Below are 20746 nucleotides of genomic sequence, written 5' to 3'. Positions count from 1 at the left end.
CATCCATGCATAAGTTAAATAAAATACGGTAAATCCGTACCATGGAATACCCTGCAGTGATTAAAGGGAATGAAGAAGCTCTTCAGGTACTAATAGGAAATTAAGAAATATTCGGTGGAAAAAAAAGCAAGATCCAGCACAGTGAATATTTTGCTACTCTTTGTGAGGAGAGAGAACAAAGGGTACACGATGTACTGTCCATAAACTCTCTCTGGAGAGACTCATGGTCTAGAGATTGGAGGAGGGGCAAAGAATACAGACGCTTCACTGTAACCCTTCATCTTCCCTTTATCAGCTCCTGTGCCATCCCCAGGCCTTCCCAGGCCAAGCACCCCCGCAGCCCCAGCCCAGGCAGCCGCTGGGCTGCCCCTCTTGTGTCCCTTGTTTCTTCTGGGAAAGGGATGAAGGGCCCTTGGACTTCACCCTGGCTTGTCCTCACCTTCCTCCGCTCTTTATCTACTGCCACAGTCCCTTTCTGTTTTTCCTCCCATTCGCACTATTTCCTGACCCCTTAGCCCCTGTCTGCTGGTGGAAACCACAGGTCCTCCCTGGCACTGGGGACCCTCAGGCTGGGCATCTGCCCTCTAGTCTCCTGGCCCGTAAGTTAGAAAGGTCTGGGAAGGTGTCCAGGTCATCACCTGAACCGCATGCCTTCTGCATGTTGGTCAATGAAGGGTCCAAACTCACCTATCTGCAGAGTAGGGGTACCAAGCAGCCTACAAGTCACTTCAGGCCACACAGTGTGGCAGGTCCCCCAGACCCTCTGCCTGCTATGTTTAGCTTCAAAGGCCTCAAACCTGGACGTGCACTGAAACCACGTGGGGAGCCTGGAAGCACGGAGCTCTGGGGGCTCCATCACCAGAGACTGTGATTCCGCAGCGGGGGAGTCCAGGAACCTGCATTTTTAACGGGCCCCCAAGGAGACTCCCTTAAGCTACAGTCCATGGGGTTGCAAGAGTCAGACATGACTGAGCGACTTCACTTTCACAAGGAGACTCTAAGAAAGGAGGTTTATACTCTGAGGTTCAGAAACCAGCCTCGTGCCCTTTGGACACAAGTCAAGTTCTTCAGTATGGATGGAGAACACCAGATAAAACGGATGAACACTCCCGGTGTCCCTCTTCTCTGGGCTAAGTTCCCAGAATAGACTTTGCCTAAGGAGCTAACACATGGCCATTCCCCAGGCTGACCAGCAAGCCCCCAGCGGGGAGGACTTTGACCTGGAACCAGCCCTTGTACTCAGGAACCAGAAAGACCCACCTGGTATGGTGCGAGCTGCTTGGAGTCATCGGGGCCTCAAAAGGACTGGTGGCTTTGGGTCCCAGAAAAGAAATTTCAGGAAAGGATTTAAACTGAAGGTGGAAAGGACGAAACTTCCTGAAACACACAAAACTTCCACTTTGACTCCAGTGGTGAAGGGAAAAGGCGAGGAAGAGGGGCCAGCCCAAATCCTGAGAATTCCCATCTTAATAAAGCAGACTCTCACCTGCCCATCTTTTTTGGGCCATGTCACACAGCATGTGGGATCTTAGTTCCCTGACCAGGGATCAAACTCGTGCCCCCTGTATTAGAAGCTCAGAATTTCAACCACTGGACCACCAGGGAAATCCCTCACTTGCCCAGCTTTTAAATACTAGAACAACATTCTTATCTGCCTTACTGGGTTAGATTAATATTTTAAATGAACACTCTTCCTGTCTACTTTCCAAGCCTGTTTACAATCACTGCCTCCCCCATATCCTGCAACCTCTGAGCTGAGCAGAGTAACGGTGTTTTCATGTTTTATATCACAGAAGAGGAAACGAAGCCCTAAAGGTTCTGTGGCTTGCCCAAGGGCTCGTGACCTATAAGCAGCCAAGTCCAGATGGGAAGCCACGTCTCCCAACTTCTGATCTAGTTCCTCCCACCTTTCCATTTTGTTTCTCGACCCTCAAGTGACCTCTGAGAACTCTAGCATGCCAGAATCTAAACGCAAGGATGTTAAGACCAGATCAGTGATCTTCCTGTTCCATGAAGAGGAATATTTTTGCTATGGGCTGGGCCTTTGTACTATCTGAGGGGTGGTGCTCTGAATGGAAAAGAGAGGCGCAGTGAAGGTTCTGGGCAGTCAGACATACACTGAGTCGTTTGCCTTAAGTAGCTCACATTCAGGAGACTCTCGGAGCCAGACGTGGTGATCTGTGGGTACTTGGCAGCCCCTGACCACACCATGTTGGGGTGCAGTGGACGGTGCTCCAGGGGAAAGCAGGCCCTGGGTACCAGGGGCATATTGAGACGCTGCAGCCTCAGGAGGAAATTAACCAATGAGTCTTCTTGGGGACTTATCTGGCAGTCCAGTGGCTAGGACTCCGAGCTTCCACCGCAGGGGGCCCTAGTTTGATTACTGGTTGGGGAACCAAGATCCCGTAGAGTGCACAGCACAGCCAAAATAAAATGTCTTCTTGGATCCTGAAGGAGAAGGAGGCACCCTTCACAGCCCTGGTACCCGCCTTTCGCCCTCCTCCGTGTTATTTTGTTTCTGCTGAGGAGGTTGAAAAGTTGAGGCTGGTGCGGCTATGTTGAGTTTTGAAGAGCGCCTGCTTTAGAACAGCACGCAAAGAAGGATCGAGAGAAGCCTCAGCTCCATGTGCAGAGACACTAAGGCCCTAGTGGCGTCTCGGCCACAGCGTTCCAGTCATGACTATTTGTACCCGCTGGTTGTGAAAGGTGGACTGTGACGGACATGCCCCTCCCCCAACCCGCCTGGACGGGGAGATGAGAGGGCCTCCTTCCAGCCCTGGATTCCTCCTACTGGCTTTTGAGCCACCAGCGCCAACTCTGTCTGGTGTGCCGCTGTCATGTGAGGCATGGGCAGGCCTGCCAGGCTCCTGGGGCTGGGTCTCTTGGTGGCCAGCCCAAAGCTGAGGACACAGAGCATTCTGACCCAGGAGTCTCTTCCGGGGACACCTGGGCTTTAAAAAAACTTCTGGGGTTAATTCTGGATTTTCACAGACTTTTAATCTAGTACTTACCGAAGAGTCAGTGACAACCCAGGTAGCTAACAGCTCATCAGGTTATCATTGATGTGACTCTCCTGCTAGGTAAGAAAGGGCCCTCACGGGGACAGACAGGGCAGAGGGGAGAGGGCCCCAGGCTGGATGTGGACTCTAGCCTCAAACTGAGACTTACTAGCAAAGTGGCTGTGTTCGTGTCCCTTAATGTCTCTGACCTCAGTTTCCCCACTGGGAAGAGGATGGACTCTTCTCATGGCAGTTTTACCCATGGCTAGGAGGAGATAACACATACCAGGAAAGGGTTTCACACAGCAAATGGAAAGGCTTGGTCAAGTGTTGATACAAGGTGATCTGACAAGGGAGCCCCAAGAGCACCACAGAGATCCTCACTTTAGCAAAGACTGTACCAGCACTAACACCAGCGATGATTCCGTATTGAGTGTCAGTGTACACATGGGGGAAACGGGGAGTCAAACAGCCTGGATGCAACATCACAGACTCAAAAACACAGAGCTTTGAAAGGAGGGAATTCAGGGACTTCCTTGGTGGTCCAGTGGCCAAGACTCTGAGCTCCCAGTGCAGGGAGCCCAGGTTCGATCCCTGGTCAGGGGACTGGACCCCACGTGCTGCAACTAAGACCTGGCACAGCCAAACAAATAAATATTTAAAAAAATAAGAAAAGAATTCACCTATAGGATTATTAACCTCTGACTCATGACCAAGAGGAGTGCCAGCTGGGATTGGCTCCTCTGATCTATGAGACCTCCCCATGGCAGCCTGGGGCCCCTGAGTACCTCTCCTCTATGTAGGTCTGGTGGTCCACTCACCTGCTCTCATCTTCGACTTTGAGGAACGGTGCCTTCAGTCTGGCCACTGGAAGGAAGAGTGTGCCTGTCAGCCATCTGTCTGCCCTGGTGCAGAGCCTAAGCTCTGCCCGCAGGAAATGCTCAGAGAGACGAGGCTCTGCCAAAGCCCAAGAGTCTCTCAGAGCCAGAGCCCTCGTGGCCCCAAGGAGTGCCTTTCCTTTGGCTGAGTGAAGCCCCTGCTGCCATCTCCTCCAGCCTCTACCACCCCAGGGTCCTAAATGTGCCCACCCTCAGCTTCCTGCATGTGGGTGCTGAAGGCTGTCAACCTTGAGGGTCAGGAACCTGGCTGGGTAAGAGAAACCCGGCCCTTGCTGGTTTCTGCTAAGAGCCTCAGCTCCTTCCCAGATCTTAATTCCTGGTGTCTCAGAATCCCAAGGGGCCCCGAGGATGGTTCTCAGACAGAATTCTCCACGAGGAGTCTGGGGTTTCAGAGAGGAGGAACAGCAAGGAGGAGAACTGAAGAGTGTTTCGAGGTCTTGGCAGAAGGACAGTTTAAAAAAAAAAAAAAGTGAAATCTGGTTCTTGAAAAAAATAGGGCAAACGGGTGCTGGGAAAACAGATTTGGAGTCAGTTAATCACGAGATTTGTCCCCTACTACCTGGCTATCTGCAGTTAACAGATTCTCTGAGGCATTATAAACCCCTTCTGCCCTTCCACGATGCCCAAAAGTCCTGTCAAAGGGGCAGTTGAGGCACTGAAAGGCTGGGCACAGCTAGCTGCCACAAATCCCCAAGAGGCTGGCGCTTCTCAGCTCCCAGTGCCCGAGCAGAAGCAGCCTTTCTTCCTTAATTACTTTTTTGGGGTGACTCCTCATCTTTCTAATTAACTGACACAGTGATTAAAATCAATTCTCCCACAGACTTCCTTGATTTGCAAGCGTAAGAGGTGCCAAATGACTTTCCTTATTAGTTCCCACTTGTGCACGAATAAATGCCACCGACAGAGCATCTTTGGGAGAAATATCCAGGGGGAGAAACTTTCCTGCTGTCCAAGAGGAGCCGGGAGCTGGGCCCGTCAATCTGCCTATTTGTCAATTTCAGGGAGTTTGGCATTTCTGAAAGTAGTAGGCAGCTGTCAAACTGCCCACCCCAAACTGCTCCTGAATCAGAAAGAAAAGGATGCTGAACTTCCATCGATGCCTGGGAACAGCCAGAGGCTGCAGGAGCCAGAGCAACCACAGGAGGTCTTCGCTCTACAGAGAAGGCCCGGCCCAGCAGCCCTGGACTTGCTCACAGACTCCCTCTCCCGCTGCCCTCCTCTCTGAAGCTCGGGCCCTGGCAACAGGACGAGGCTGTACACAACCTGGACTTGCTTCCTGCCGCAGAAAAGTGAGCAGATGCTGCCACAGAGGGAGTCGTGGGGGAGCGTTTAGGGAGGGAGGGATGGCAATTAAATGAGGAAGAGCTCCTGCACTGACCTTTCCGTGTTCTTGACTCTGCTGGACATGTTCCCTGAATGGAAAGGAAAAATAGGTTAAGGATGTGAGGGAGCTAGGGGGGTCGAGGAACTGGGCCCAGTGAGCCGAGCTGCTGCTCGTCTGCCCCACTTTAGCTTTCTGCCCACGGCTGGACCCTGAGCTGGAGCAGACCTGAGCACCATGCTCTTTGCATGGTGAGCTCTGAGCGTGAATCTCAAGGGCCCTGACTTTGTGCAAGGAATGCAGGGCAGAGCAAAGAGCAAGCAAGGGCTGGGGAGCAAACCCAACCACCGTGGGAATGGGGCCCGTGCCGCCCATGATGTTCCGGGTTCCCACCTAACACCCTGGATGTGGCACAGATGAAACTGCAACAGGTGACACACCTGGCGCCGAGGAGGGGCTCACTGGCAGCAGCCCGTGTATTCTGGGCGCGGCTGGCATGCCAGGGCAGCCGACAGGATGAGGGTGAAGACAATGCCTTTTGGTTTTCAGTACCCTATCTTACACACCCTGACTGTGTTTGTCAAAACTGGCTTTCAGGCCAAGGTCAAACAAAGCTAATGTTACAAGCCAAATGAAACAAAATTTTTAAAAAATCAGCTAAAGAGTTGGGAGGGTGTGGATAGAATGAGAGATCCAGTGGCTATGTAACTGTCTGGGCCTCTGGGCCCAAGGGGATTCCAGATTCTCTTCCAGGCCACGCCACCAGGGCCAACACAGCCCAAAGAAGCCTTCAACAGGCCCTCCCCCATCAGCAGACTGCACCCAAAACTTGCCCCAAAAGAGTCCCAAGTAGCTACAAAAGAGATTATTAAGCGAACAAAGCAAAGTAGTAATACTACACATTTGCGTAAAAGGGGGGAATTTCGATGTATTTGCTTGTAGATACTTGGGAGTCCTGGAAGGACATTTGCACAACTGTTCACACTATTGACCTCAGGGAGGGAGCTTGGTGGTTGGGGAGCAGAACTTGGAGGGGAAAGAGACTTTCAGTATATTCGACCCCATGGACTGTAGCCAGCCGGGCTCCTCTGTCTATGGGATTTTCCAGGCAAGGATACTGCAGAGGGTTGCCATTTCCTCCTCCAGGGGGGATCATCCCAACCCAGGGATCAAATTCTGGTCTCTTGCATTGCAGACTGATTCTTTAATGCTTGTGCCATCAGGGAAGGCCTGTATACATTACAGCAAAACCTTAAAGATGCCCAGACCAGAGGGGGTGGGGTGAGGGCTGGTGAGGCTGAGCATTCCACCTGGTTTGGGTGTGGTCCCTCTCCTGGGTGCCAGGCCCTGGACGGACTTGTAGGGCCTGATTCTTCCTTGAATTCAGGGCTGGGTGAAGACCCTGCAGCTTTAAATCAGCCTGGGCTCTCTTGAGGTAGTACACAGTTCTAACCCCAGAAAAAGAAGGAAAAGCCAAACAAGAATTTGGAATATGGCAGCTATTTCAAATGCCACCACCCCTCTGCCATCACCCATGCAATCTGCAGGCTTGTTTCCAGACCAAGAACTATCCCCAGAATGGCAGCCTGGCCAGCAGGCCATGAGGACTTACCTGCAGGCAGTCCTTGGCCCCACACAGGGCTGCGGGCACCAGGGCTGAGCTGAGAGGCTGTGTTCCTCCCACTTTTCCCAGCAAGGCCAGGAGGAGGTGACTGGGGCAGGTCATGGATTTCCCAATGCTGTCACAGACTTTCCCATTTCCCTTCGGTTTGGGAGGGGATGACTTACCTCTGGCTTCTTCAGCCCTTGTTTCTTCACACGTGGAGCATCAAGAGACAGTTGCTGCACCCGTATCAGCATTTCTGGGGAGGAAACAGAGGGCTGTGGCCAAAGCCTTCCTCTTCTTGTTTCCCCAGCACAGCCCTGTCCTGGGGCTGGGGGACTGAAGGTCCCACCTGGCCTGGCTCACTGGATCACACCAGCCTTGCCTGCCACCTTCTGGCTACGTGTCATCTCTGCACCTGCTGATAATAAAAGAGCTCAGGCTCCTCTATCCCTGGAAAAGTACCTGTGCTGGCTGCATGCTCCTTTGGAGCACTGAATACAAGTCTTGAACAGGAGGTGCCTGATGACCCATAAGGGCTTTAAGGTGCTACTGAAGAGCAGTTTTGTGGGGGAGATCAAGCCATGGCATTTACTCAGTTATATCCTTGGTGGGAGACCCAGCAGGAGCTATACATGCTGGAGCTTCTCTAATACACAGAAAAGCAGGAAATTAGATCAAGTCAGAAATGGCTGGTTTTCCAGAGACGATGGAACCTCCCACCATCCCAGACCAGGACCTGCCCTGGCACAGCTCCCTGCCCCTCCGGCAGATCTCAGGCTGGATCTAGACCTGCCCCCTTTAATGGGTCAGAGAAAATGCCAGACTCAAAGTGGAGCTGGGTGGGAGGGCTGGCCACTGCCAGCAGATTCAAGACAGCTGCTCTCATGTAAATGTATTACAGCCTGCACACAGGGGGTTATAATGTGTGGCAAACCCTAGAGGAAAGAAAGAACAGGAAATGTAGCTGAGCCAAACTAGGAGGGAATGTGGGCCTGGTAAGACTATGGGTAATTTACTCAATCTATTCTCTGAGGCTCAACTTCCTCATCTGTACAATGGGCAGAGACTGTGGTGAGGATTAAATGAGGTGTTTCCTAGTTCGGAGTAAATACCTGATAAGGGGTAATGGATATTAGGATTGGTTCTTATTCAATCCTGCTGAGGAAAGCTGGCCCCGGGGTTAAAGGAAGCAGCCCTTCCCAGCACCTGCGCTCTGCTACTCCTGCGGCTGCTCTCCACCGCTGTGGACCAACACAGTAAGTGACTGAATGCATCTGGCTTCAGCCAGTACGTGACGCGGACCCCTCTCACAGCCCAGGTTCCCAGGCAAAGCTGCCAACCCTCCCCTCTGCGGCCCTGGGCAGGAAGGGTACCGTCCACGTGGAGAATCTGCACCCCCCAGGAGCGGGCGTTGCTCAGGAGGCTGCTGCCGTGCCCACTGCCGCCTCCACTGCTGCTGCCCTGGAAAGACAAGCGGAGTGAGGCAGGAGGATGAGACCCCCGCCTGAGGCTCAACCACCTGGGGACAGGCTGGCCTGGCTTCTGGGAGCTCCAGGTCATCCATGTGCGGAGCTGTTGCGAGAAGGCGGGCAGGGGAGCAAGCACAGAGCCTGGAAAGTCGACTTCAAACCCTGGGAGGACCCTGTCCTTCGCAGAGGGCTGGCCACCTTGGGAGGCACGGATCTGGCTGGTGGCTCTGCTCCGGCCACCTCGGAACCAGGAAGGGACATGTGTGTTCATGTGAGCGGCTTGTTGGGAGAGCTTCTGTGAGGAACGCTCTGAGCCCACAGGAGGGACACAATAAACACCACCCTCATCGTACAGGAAGCTACGCTGGCCACACCACCCTCCTGCATCACAGACCACGGCCAGGGCACCAGCCTGATGGCACTTGAACCACTCCTCTGCAAGATCACATTAACTCTTCCTGCTGCCACTCAACTGTAATGGCCCTGGGTCCTCACAGAAGGGACAAACAGCTACGTGCGAAAGACACCCCACCGCATTTCTCCCAGGTTCTTAAGATCATGGAGTCAAAACCTGGCTCTTCCACCTCCAGCCTGGGTGACTCTGGACAGATGACTGAACTCCTCTGAGCCCCACTTCCTCGTCAGAAAGGAGGAAATCATGACAGTGCTACAAGTCTGGCCGGGCATGCCTTCTGTGTCAGTGCTTCAGAAGACCCTTCAGAGGCGGGGCTTATTCTCTCCCTGCGCCAGACACACCGGCCTCCAGCCCGGCCCCCTCGGCTCACCTGGTTTCTGATGGCCTTCTGCAGGAGCTCCTTCCCTCTGCTCAGAGGCACCTGGCGGAAGAAAGGAGCGATGGGGGAGCTGTGGAGACCACCTGCGCACAAACACACGTTTCCACAGGGGCTGGCCAGGATGTCTGGGAGTCATGTCCCTCGGAAAGCTGGGAGCAGGGACATCTGAGCAGCGGCAGAAGTGAAAGCTGGGAGAACCTTCCAGAGGTAAAGGCAAAGCCATCCTCAGGTTCGGGTCACTCACAGGGAGCTGCAGCCCCGGCGGCCTGAAGCCTGGGGAGGGGCATTTTGAATTCACCCAAGGTCAAGTGTTACAAAGGTCCCGAGACCTCTCTTCTTCTTCTTTGTTATTTTTTTAGACCTCTCTTTAAAAGCTCACACTCCCCAGCAGACAAGTGTCAGTCAATCCTAACAAGCCCTCTCTCGTTTATTCCCCTACTGTTTCTTTTTCTTATTTTTTACAAAAATGTTTATTTATTTTTGGCTGTGCTGGTGGTCTTCAGTGCTGCACGTGGACTTTTTCTAGTTGTGGTAAGCAGGGGCTACTCGAGCTGTGGTGTGTGGGCTTCTCTTGCTGCAGAGCGCAAGTTCAAGAGCAAACAGATTCAGTAGCTGAGGTGCACGGGCTTAGTTGCCCCATGGTATGTGGGATCTTCCTGGACCAGGGATCAACCCCATGGACCCTGCAGTGGCAGGTGGATTCTTAACCACTGAACAGTAGGGAAAGTCCTCCCCTACTGTTTCTGAATCTCAGACTCTGAAGTCCCAGGAAAAGTGAATATTTATCACAGAAGGGAGGGCATAGGGACGGCATGTCACTGAGGTGTGTGGATCCAGAGCTGTGACAAGATAGTTTCAGCCCCTGAATTCAAATGAGAGATTAAAATAAACCAGATGAAACTAAAACCAGAAACTGTTGAAGTGGGCTCACAAAGGCCTACTTCCTTTGTTTACTAGACACACACTTCCCGCCCCACGAGGTTCTTACTGGGTCCATGGCTTTCTGTGCGGGCCTAGCACGGCTGCCTTTTGGGTTGGCCACGGGCGGTGTGTCCACTGTGACCTCGCTGGGGCTGGGGCAGCCTCTGTGACTTGTCCTGCTGCTCTCGGCCTTCGCCTCCCTGCGGCTGGACACGATGTAACTTACTTCTTTGCTCAGAAAACCCTCAATTACCTGAAACCAGATCACAGAGGTGGCTGAAACCCAAAAGGCAGAAGTAGAATCATCAATATTGACAGGTTGAGGAAGGCAATCAGGTCAGCTCACAGAAGCTCCAGAATTAATGTCCTTAAACAGATCAGATGCAATCCTGTGCTGGGCCCCCGAGAAGACATCATCCCAAAATATAATAAGGTTTATGTACAGGACACAGGTTCTTGACTCCAGAACTGTAGTCCTCCCAGCAGAGCCTTGTGGGCTCTGAATATCTGACTGGTGAGGGTTTGCCGAAAGAGAGAGAGCACGCTGATGGGACTGGAGGATCAGGAGCTTGGCTAAGCCATGGTTTTGCTGTGAAGATATACTGGGCCATCCAGATGCTGCATCTGTCATCTTTACCACACTACCAAGAGGAGCCTGAAATAAAATTGGGTTCTGGATATTACTCAGCTGCGTAAGTGTCCGCTCATCTTACCTGCAAGCCCTTTATGACACTGAGAGGGTCTGACTCATCCTAAGAAACCCAAAACAGTGCTGGAAACACAATGACACAACTCATGTCTGGGGGAAGAAGAAAAGATGGAAATAAGCAGTAGTGAGCTGGCAAATGCTTAATGCCAGACTCTTGGGGGGAAAGGGGAAAAAAAAAGCCCTGCTTTGTAGCGTTTGCTGGTTTCTGTGGGGTAAAATACTACTGGGGCTGATTTCAAGGTAGCCATATGACATCCCTGAATGTGGGAGTGGAAAGAGATGCTAATAACTGGTTCTCATGAGCCAGGACCAGCCAGCCCCAGCACCCTGTGAAAGGAAGGATGGATGATCTCTCTGCGGTGTGATGGGAGAAACCTGGCACGTAGGTTTAAAACAGAAGTTGCGGTCCCTCAAAAGCTAAACATGGATTACCACCCGACCCAGCAACTCCTCTCCGAGGTATGCGTCCAACAGAATTGAAAACAGGGACTCGAACGGACACTTGTCCACCCACGTTCACAGCAGCATTATTCATAATAGCTAAAATGCAGAAACAAACCGAGTGTCCATTAACGTATGAATGGATAAGCAAAATGTGGTCTGTCCATACGGTGGAGCACTATTCAGTCATGAGAGAGAAAGGAAACTCTGATCTGCTCTACAGCATGGGTGAGCCTTGAAAGCTTTATGTTAAAGTGTAACAAACCAGAAACAAAAGAACCAACACCAGTGACCCCACTGATCCCACTTCTCTAGAACGGGCAAATTCAGAAACATAGCGTAGATGTGAGTGCTGGGGAGGTGGGGGAGGTGAAAGGGGAAGTTCTGGCTTAAAGGTTACAGAGCTTCTGTTTGGGGTGATCAAAGTTTGGGAAACAGAGAGTGATGGTTACACAACAGGGTGAATGTAATTAATGTCCATGAACTTAAAAATAATTAATTTCCAGGGACTTCTCTGGTAGTCCAGTGATTAAGAATCCACCTTCCAATGCAGGGGACATGGGTTCCATCTCTGGTTGGGGAACTAAGCCCATACGCTGCAGTTACTGAGCCTGTGTGCCACAATAAAGACCCATGGCAGCCAAATTAAAAAAAAAACAAACAAAATAAAACTTTTTTTAAATTAAGAAGAATGAACCTATAAACAATTACAAAGGCATATTTTATGTCATATAAATTTTATCACCATTTAAAAAAATCTTTAAAGTGATAGGTTGAAGGAGTATGTCTGTCTACCTTCTGTAATATGGCAAAAAGATAAATGATTTCAGGGCCACACATTTCTCCTATCCCAACAAGTCCACTCCTTAGCAGTGCCACTCTGCTGTTCCAGTTCTCCAGAATTCTAGAATGAACAGAAATTACTTTTCTAATTAGGAAAAAAAAATTATCTTTACTTTTAAAAAATGGTTTACATTTAAGCTGCTTTGGAAAATGCAGTGATACCCCTGACAATACCTGGAAGTCACAGGCAGAACCCCTCTCCAGCTCCTGCCCTTGAATCCACGAAGGCACGTGGCACCACAGGGGAGAAGCAGGTTACCTACCCCACCCAGCTGCTGAATGGCCCCCGTCAAAAACTGGAGGTTCTTGCCGGCGGGCAGATCCAAGTAGAAGGATTTTCCAGAAAAGGGCTGCCTCCTGGCATCTGGTGAGCTCTTCTGGCATTTTCCCAGACAACTGGAAACTGCGAGCTGAGCTCCTAGAAGACAACAATAAAGGGGAAGACAGTGAAAAGCTTGAGGTAAGAGAGACCCCTAGGGGTCAAGGAGCCTTTGTGGCCGACAGCCCCTGTGTGGTGCCTGGCCAGGCCCTGGCCACCAAGGCGGACACGAGACTCCTGCTCCTGCCCTTGGGAAGCCCAGGTGCAGAGAAACCCAATCCGCATACATGGATGTTGGAATGTAAAATGGTGCAGCCACTTTAGACAACAGTGCCGCTGTTTCTTGAAAGGTCAAGGATAGAGTTAACATAAGACTCAGCAATCCGATTCCTAGGCATACTCCCAGGAGAAATGAAAACATACATCCAGATAAAGTTCACAGGAGCATTACTCATTGTAGCCCCAAAGTGGCAACAATTCAAATGTGAATAAAACAGTAAGCAAAATGTAGCACATTCATATGATGGAATACTATTTGGCAATAAAAACCAATGAACTATCAGGACTTCCCTGGTAGTCCAGTAATTAAGAGTCTGCCTGCCAATGCAAGGGACACCAGTTCAATCCCTGGTTGGGGAACTAAGATCCTACATGCCATAGGGATCCAGTGGCAGCCAAATTAATTAATTAAAAAAGTGAAAGTGAAAGCCACTCAGTTGTGTCCGACTCTTTGCAACCCCAGTTGTCCAGGCCAGAATACTGGAGTGGGTAGCCTATCCCTTCTCCAGTGGATCTTCCCAACCCAAGAATCGAACCAGGGTCTCCTGCATTGCAGGCAGATTCTTTACCAACTGAGCTATCAGGGAAGCCCTGATAGCTGCACTCAATATGCCAGTAAATTCAGAAAACTCAGCAGTGGCCACAGGACTGGAAAAGGTCAGTTTTCATCCCAAAGAAAGGCAATGCCAAAGAATGTTCAAACTATCGCACAATTGCACTCATCTCACACACTAACAAAGTAATGCTCAAAATTCTCCAAGCCAGGCTTCAACAGTATGTGAACTGAGAACTTCCAGATGTTCAAGCTGGATTTAGAAAAGGCAGAAGAATCAGAGATTAAATTGCCAACATCCATTGGATCATAGAAAAAGCAAGAGAATTCCAGAAAAACATCTACTTCTCCTTCACTGGCTGTGTGGATCACAACAAACTGTGGAAAATCCTTAAAGAGATGGGAATATCAGACCACTTGACCTGCCTCCTGAGAAATCTGTATGCAGGTCAAGAAGCAACAGTTAAGACCAGACATGTAACAATGGACTGGTTCCAAATTGGGAAAGGAGTAAGTCAAGACTGTATATTGTCACCCTGCTTACTTAACTTATATGCAGAGTACATCATGAGAAATGCTGGGCTGGATGAAGCACAAGCTGGAATCAAGATGGCAGGGAGAAATATCAATAACCTCAGGTATGCAGATGACACCACCCTTATGGCAGAAAACGAAGAAGAACTAGAGAGACTCTTGATGAGAGTGAAAGAGGAGAATGAAAAAGCTGGCTTAAAACTCAACATTCAAAAAACTAAGGTCATAGAATCTGGTCCCATCACTTCTCGGCAAATAGATGGGGAAACAATGGAAATAGTCAGACTTTATTTTCTTGGGCTCCAAAATCACTGCAGATGGTGATTGCAGCCATGAAATTAAATGCTTGCTCCTTGGAAGAAAAGCTATGACTAACCTGGACAGCATATTAAAAAGCAGAGACATTACTTTGCTGACAAGGATTTGTCTAGTCAAAGCTATGGTTTTTCCAGGGGTCATGTATGGATGTGAGAGTTGGACCATAAAGCTGAGTGCTGAAGAACTGATGCTTTTGAACTGGGGTGTTGGAGAAGACTCTTGAGAGTCCCTTGGACTGCAAGGAGATCAAACCAGTCAATCCTGAAAGAAATCAGTCCTGAATATTCATTGGAAAGACTTGTGCTGAAGTTGAAGCTCCAATACTTTGGCCACCTGATACGAAGAACTGACTCATTGGAAAAGACCCTGTTGCTGGGAAAGATTGAATGCAAGAGGAGAAGGGGACAACAGAGGATTAGATGGTTGGACGGCATCACCGACTTGATGGACATGAGTTTGAGCAAGCTCCAGGAGTGGGTGATGGACAGGGAAGCCTGGCGTGCTGCAGTCCAGCTGCTAAGTCGCTTCAGTCATGTCTGACTCTGTGCGACCCCATAGATGACAGCCCACCAGGCTCCCCGTCCCTGGGATTCTCTAGGCAAGAACACTGGAGTGGGTTGCCATTTCCTTCTCCAATGAAGTCAGAGGTGGACCCAAAGGAGAGAGTAAACAAACATATGAGCCTGACAAAACTAAGAGGACAGACACTAACTGCACTGGCTTCTTGTGTTGTGGAGCATGGGCTCTAGGGCATGTGGACTTCAACAGTTGTGGCACATGGGCTCAATGGTTGCAGTTCCCGGGCTCCAGAGCACAGGCTCAATAGTTGTGCAGCACGGACTTAGTTGCTCTGAGGCGTGTGAGATCTTCCCAGATCAGGGATCGAACTTGTGTCTCCTACATTGGCAGGTGGATTCTTTACCACTGAGCCACCAGGGAAGCCCCTGGACCTGATATTTTAAAAAGTTTTCTACAAAACTTTGATTCTATAAATTCCTGCAACTCTCCTATCTACCATCCAGTCAGGCTTTTAATTGGACCTCCTCAGTTAAACCCTGCTTGCCCTGATGAGATACTATTTTTCTTTTTGTGAGTTACAAATTACTTATTATCTGTCCTTGTAGTATTTTCAGCTTCATATTCTTGTTTACTCACTCCATTAGACCAAAAACTACTTGGGGAAGAGATTTTTTTTTTTTAATTTGGCTGCACTGGGTCTTAGTTTCGTCAGGTGGGATCTTTAGCTGTGGCATGTGGGATCTAGTTCCCTGACCACTGATTGAACCCAGGCCCCCTGCATTGGGAGCTTGGAGTATTAGCCACGGCACCACCAAGGAAGTCCCTGGGAAGAGATGTTTGACTTACATGTGATCAGATCAGATCAGATCAGTCACTCAGTCGTGTCCGACTCTTTGCGACCCCATGAATCGCAGCATGCCAGGCCTCCCTGTCCCTCACCAACTCCCGGAGTTCACTCAGACTCACGTCCATCAAGTCAGTGATGCCATCCAGCCATCTCATCCTCTGTCGTCCCCTTCTTCTCCTGCCCCCAATTCCTCCCAGCATCAGAGTCTTTTCCAGTGAGTCAACTCTTCGCATGAGGTGGCCAAAGTACTGGAGTTTCAGCTTTAGCATCATTCCTTCCAAAGAAATCCCAGGGCTGATCTCCTTCAGAATGGACTGGTTGGATCTCCTTGCAGTCCAAGGGACGCTCAAGAGTCTTCTCCAACACCACAGTTCAAAAGCATCAATTCTTCGGCGCTCAGCTTTCTTCATAATCCAACTCTCACATCCATACATGACCACAGGAAAAACCATAGCCTTGACTAGACGAACCTTTGTTGGTAAAGTAATGTCTCTGCTTTTGATTATGCTATCTAGGTTGGTCATAACTTTCCTTCCAAGGAGTAAGCATCTTTTAATTTCATGGCTGCAGTCCCATCTGTACATTCCCATAATGCTTAAACTAGATCCTGCTTTCCCATCCTCAGCTAGCATCTGACCTTCAAGCATTCACCCTCTGGTCCTGTAAACCTCCCTTTTCCTGAAAGTCCTAGGTATTTAGAGACTGAAAACTGGAAAGTCAGCTTGGCATTTAACAGAAAAGGCCTTTGTTCTGAGTCCTGCTTCCATCTCTTACTAGCTGTGTAACCCTAAATCTTACTTAGGATGTAATCTTAAGTAAGTAATCGTACTTACAGTAATCTTACTTAGGATGTCTCAGTCTCTATTTCCTCACTTCTGAAATAGTGGTAATAATAAACACCCACTCTCATGGGCAGTCCATATGGGTTACGTAAAATATCATAAATGGTGTCAGGTAATGGTATTTTAAGAGTTATTCAAATACTTAATAAGCACTCAGGATGGAGACTGGACAGAAACATCTGATCCAGCCATACCAGGAATACCAGCTGCATGTCAGGCCAGGGCATTATTCTAACTGTAGCCATTCTGGGTCCCTCCCTAAGGCCATCTTCTCCAGAAGGTGAGCCATGTGGGGTCATAGCTCCCCAACCAGGGACTGAACCGGCAACCCCTGCACTGGGAGGTGAAGTCTAAACCCCTGAACTGCCAGGGAAGGTCCTCTTTTTCCTTTTATTGAGCAGTCTAACTGACATACAACATTATATTAGTTCCAGGGGATACAACATAATGATTCAATATTTGTATAGAAGGCATTCTCAGAGTAAGCCCTTTTGACATTCACACAGGCCTACAACTTTCTCCACAGGACCTAATCCTAGGGAAATCTCTGAAGAAAGAAGGAATTAGATGAGATGACTGGCAGAGTCAGACACTGGCGTGAGGGTGAGGGCAGTGCTGTGCTGGGTGAACAGCAAGCCTAAAGCGGAAGATCGCCAGGACTCAAAGGAGGGTGAGACCGGAGAAGGGCTTCTAGTTGTGCTCAGTGGGCCCCTGCCGCCTGTAGCCAGTGCCAGCACCGACCAGAGACAGTAGGCTAACATCAAGGCAGTGTGAGTGTATGTGAGTATGAGTGTGTGAGTGTCAAGCAGTTAACAAAAGGTCAGGGTCAAGGGGAGTTGTGAAGTCAAGGAGGTCAGTGAGCTGGCTGGCACAAATGAGCTTCCCTCCCTCCTCACTATTCATTTGGTGAATCAGGAAATTACAACTTAAGGAAAACAGCAGCTCTTGCAAATGAGCAGTACAAGGCAACACGTGTATTAGAGGCGGGTGGTGACTGAGCCCACACTGGAACCAGGGGCTTCCCACCTTAGGGTGGTTTTCCTCTTCTAACCAAACCCCAATCCCTGAACTCAAAGGAGGAGCATAACACAGAACCTAAGCTTTTGCATCTTCCTTCCAGGCGCACATTATCAGTTAGAGTGGCTAGCAATCTCAAGGGAACATTAGCTTCTAAGAAAATATGAGGCAACCAAAGAAGGCAAGTACTATAAAAGAAGCCTTCTCTGGCATAGGTGCCCTTCTGTCATAAGTAATGGACCAGACAGAAAGGAGAATTTTAAAGCATAATAAATATCTCAAGAAGGCAAGGAGCTTACTAGAAACATAAAAGAAGAACAGCAGGTAAATAAAATAATTAATTGAAGATAAGGGATATAAAAAAATACAATAGTTAAAAAACACTTCAAATAGTAAAAAAAAAAAAAAATCATTTAAAAATGAGCAACAGATAGACATTTCTCCAAAGGTATACAAATGACCAATAAGCACATGAAAAGATACACAAGGTCATTAGCCTTGTTGCTGCTGCTAAGTCACCTCAGTCATGTCCGACTCTGTGTGACCCCATAGACGGCAGCCCACCAGGATCCCCCGTCCCTGGGATTCTCCAGGCAAGAACACTGGAGTGGGTTGCCATTTCCTTCGCCAATGTGTGAAAGTGAAAAGTGAAAGTGAAGTCGTTCAGTCGTGTCCGACTCTTAGCGACTCCATGGACTACAGCCTACCAGGCTCCTCCGTCCATGGGATTTTCCAGGCAAGAGTACTGGAGTGGGGTGCCATTGCCTTCTCCGATTAGCCTTGTTGCTGCTGCTGCTAAGTCACTTCAGTCATGTCCGACTCTGTGCGACCCCAGAGACAGCAGCCCACCAGGCTCCCCCATCCCTGGGATTCTCCAGGCTACAACACTGGAGTGGGTTGCCATTTCCTTCTCCAATGCATGAAAGTGAAAAGTGAAAGTGGAGTCACTCAGTCGTGTCCAACTCCTAGCGACCCCATGGACTGCAGCCTACCAGGCTCCTCCGTCCATGGGATTTTCCAGGCAAGAGTACTGGAGTGGGGTGCCATTGCCTCCTCCGGATTAGCCTTGTTAGGAAAATGTAAATTGAAAACACAAAGAGATACCACTTCAAACCCACTGTCTGTGTGCTGAGTTCCTCAGTCGTGTCCATCTCTTTGCGACCCCATGGACTTTAGCCTGCCAGGTTTCTCTGTCCATGGGGATTCTCCAGGCAAGAATACTGGAGTGGGTTGCCACGCCCTCCTCCAGGGGATCTTCCCAACCCAGGGATCACACCCAGGTCTCCTGCATTGCAGGCAGATTCTTTACCATCTGAGCCACGAGGGAAGCCCAATACGAGAATTGCTTAGCAGGCCCCAGGGAGATATGAACTCCTGACACCTGGTTTATAAGACCAGCGCCCTAAACCCTGAGCTATAGGGTCTCATGCCAAATGCACTAGATGGCTTTAACAAAAAAGACAGGTAATAACAAGTGTTGGTGAGGACCTGCAGAACTGGAATCCTCATACTTTGTTGGTGGGAATGTAAATGGTGTAGCCAACAGGGAAAGTCTGCCAGTTCCTCACAAAGTTAAACAGAGACTTACCATCAGTTCAGTTCAGTTGATCAGTTGTGTCCGACTCTCCTCAACCCCATGAATCGCAGCACGCCAGGCCTCCCTGTCCATCACCAACTCCCAGAGTTCATTCAAACTCATGTCCATCGAGTCGGTGATGCCATCCAGCCATCTCATCCTCTGTCGTCCCCTTCTCCTCCTGCCCCAAATCCCTCCCAGCATCAGGGTCTTTTCCAATGAGTCAACTCTTTGCATGAGGTGGCCAAAGTATTGGAGTTTCAGCTTTAGCATCAGTCCTTCCAATGAACACCCAGGACTGCTCTCCTTCAGAATGGACTGGTTGGATCTCCTTGCAGTCCAAGGGACTCTCAAGAGTCTTCTCCAACACCACAGTTCAAAAGCATCAATTCTTCGGCGCTCAGCTTTCTTCACAGTCCAACTCTCACATCCATACATGACCACTGGAAAAACCATAGCCTTGACTAGATGGACCTTTGTTGGCAAAGTAATATCTCTGCTTTTTAATATGCTATCTAGGTTGGTCATAATTTTCCTTCCAAGGAGAAAGCGTCTTTTAATTTCATGGCTGCAATCACCATCAGCAGTGATTTTGGAGCCCCCCAAAATAAAGTCTGACGCTGTTTCCACTGTTTCCCCATCCGACTTACCATAGGACCCAGCAATTATACTTCTAGGTATACATTCAAAGAAAAAAATGATAACCTGGAAACAAATGTTTATAACAGTATTATACATAATAGCCAGGAAACAGAAAACTCTTATGTCCATCAACTAATGAATGGATAAAATGTGGTAATCCACACAAAGGAAATAAAGAACACGAGCCTCCAGATTGAAAGTTTCCACCAAGTGCTAGCTCCATGAATGAAAAAAGTCCCATGGCACACTATTCATGAAATTTCAGGATGCTGAAGAGAAAGAGAGGATTTTGGCTTCATTTCAGGTAATATTGGAGAGGTTACCTAAAAGCCCTCCTTAACGCAAATGTCTAAAAATACCAGCTGAAATAGAAATACCAATCCTATCTAACTGCTAAGTCCACAAAATCAGTAAGAAGACAACAAAAGTACCCCACATGATGAGAAAGTTGAAAACCACAGTGGTGAAAGCGAATGCTGACTGCCCTGAGGGAGGGAGTCTATGGACTTAAAAGCAAAGAGCTTGAGACTAAAGAGCCACATGAGCCGTGGAGATGAGGTCTTGTGCAAGCCTAAAGTGGGGAGCGAGGATTGGGAACTCCTGCATGAATCTAGGAGAAAAGGGAAGCCAGAAAATAATCCATCCACTAGAAAAGATAAAAAAGGAATACTGCCTATCTTAGCCTGGGCTCCACATGAAAGGAAAATCTTCACTGAGAATCCAAAGTACAAGCCTCTCAAGAGACTGGAGTTCAAATTCATTCTAGTCGTGTGGATTAAGAACTCACTACCCCCATCACCCAACAGAGATTAACATTAAAAAGTAATCCCAGCTAGGGTTTCCCTGGTGGCTCAGTGGTAAAGAATCCACCTGCCAATGCGGGAGACAGGGGTTCGACCCCTGATCCAGGAAGATCCCACATGCCTTGGAGCAGCTGAGCCTGAGACACAATTATTGAGCCTGTGCTCTAGAGGCCGCCTGCCCTAGAGACTGTGCTCTGCAACAGGAGAGGCCATTGCAATGAGAAGCCAGTGCATGGCAACTAGAGTGACCCTCCTGGACGAAAGTAGAAAAAGCCTGAGTAGAAAAGAAGACCCAGTGCAGTCAAAAATAAATAAATAAGAATTTTAAAAAAACAGAGTAATATGCACAATCATTTGCAGATGAATGGTTGATGTTCAGTTGCTAAGTCGTGTCTGACTCTGCAGCCCCATGAACTGCAGCATGCCCGGCTCCTCTGTCCTCCACTATCTCATGGAGTTTACTCAAATTTATGTCCATTGAGTCAGTGATGCTAT

The 20746-nt window shown here is 49.2% G+C and overlaps 1 protein-coding gene across 3 annotated transcripts in view; it reads right to left on the bottom strand.

Moving 5' to 3' along the window:
* Window positions 1-20746, bottom strand: part of DBF4B (DBF4 zinc finger B) — a 42612-nt gene that overhangs the window by 6899 nt on the left and 14967 nt on the right. For 2 of the 3 annotated variants that reach the window (XM_010816412.4, XM_059878561.1), the window contains exons 4-11: window positions 12266-12420; window positions 10077-10262; window positions 9080-9130; window positions 8199-8286; window positions 7008-7081; window positions 5277-5310; window positions 3821-3866; window positions 1261-1377 (exon numbers count right to left, since the gene is read on the bottom strand). In XM_010816412.4, the coding sequence (XP_010814714.2) occupies window positions 1261-1377; window positions 3821-3866; window positions 5277-5310; window positions 7008-7081; window positions 8199-8286; window positions 9080-9130; window positions 10077-10262; window positions 12266-12420 (751 nt within the window). The remainder of the gene's footprint in view (window positions 1-1260; window positions 1378-3820; window positions 3867-5276; window positions 5311-7007; window positions 7082-8198; window positions 8287-9079; window positions 9131-10076; window positions 10263-12265; window positions 12421-20746) is intronic. The other variant, XM_059878562.1, reaches the window with a different exon arrangement.

The sequence above is a fragment of the Bos taurus genome, chromosome 19, assembly GCF_002263795.3.
Source record: "Bos taurus isolate L1 Dominette 01449 registration number 42190680 breed Hereford chromosome 19, ARS-UCD2.0, whole genome shotgun sequence".
NCBI lineage: Eukaryota > Metazoa > Chordata > Mammalia > Artiodactyla > Bovidae > Bos > Bos taurus.
This window is presented reverse-complemented; position numbering and strand designations above follow the sequence as displayed.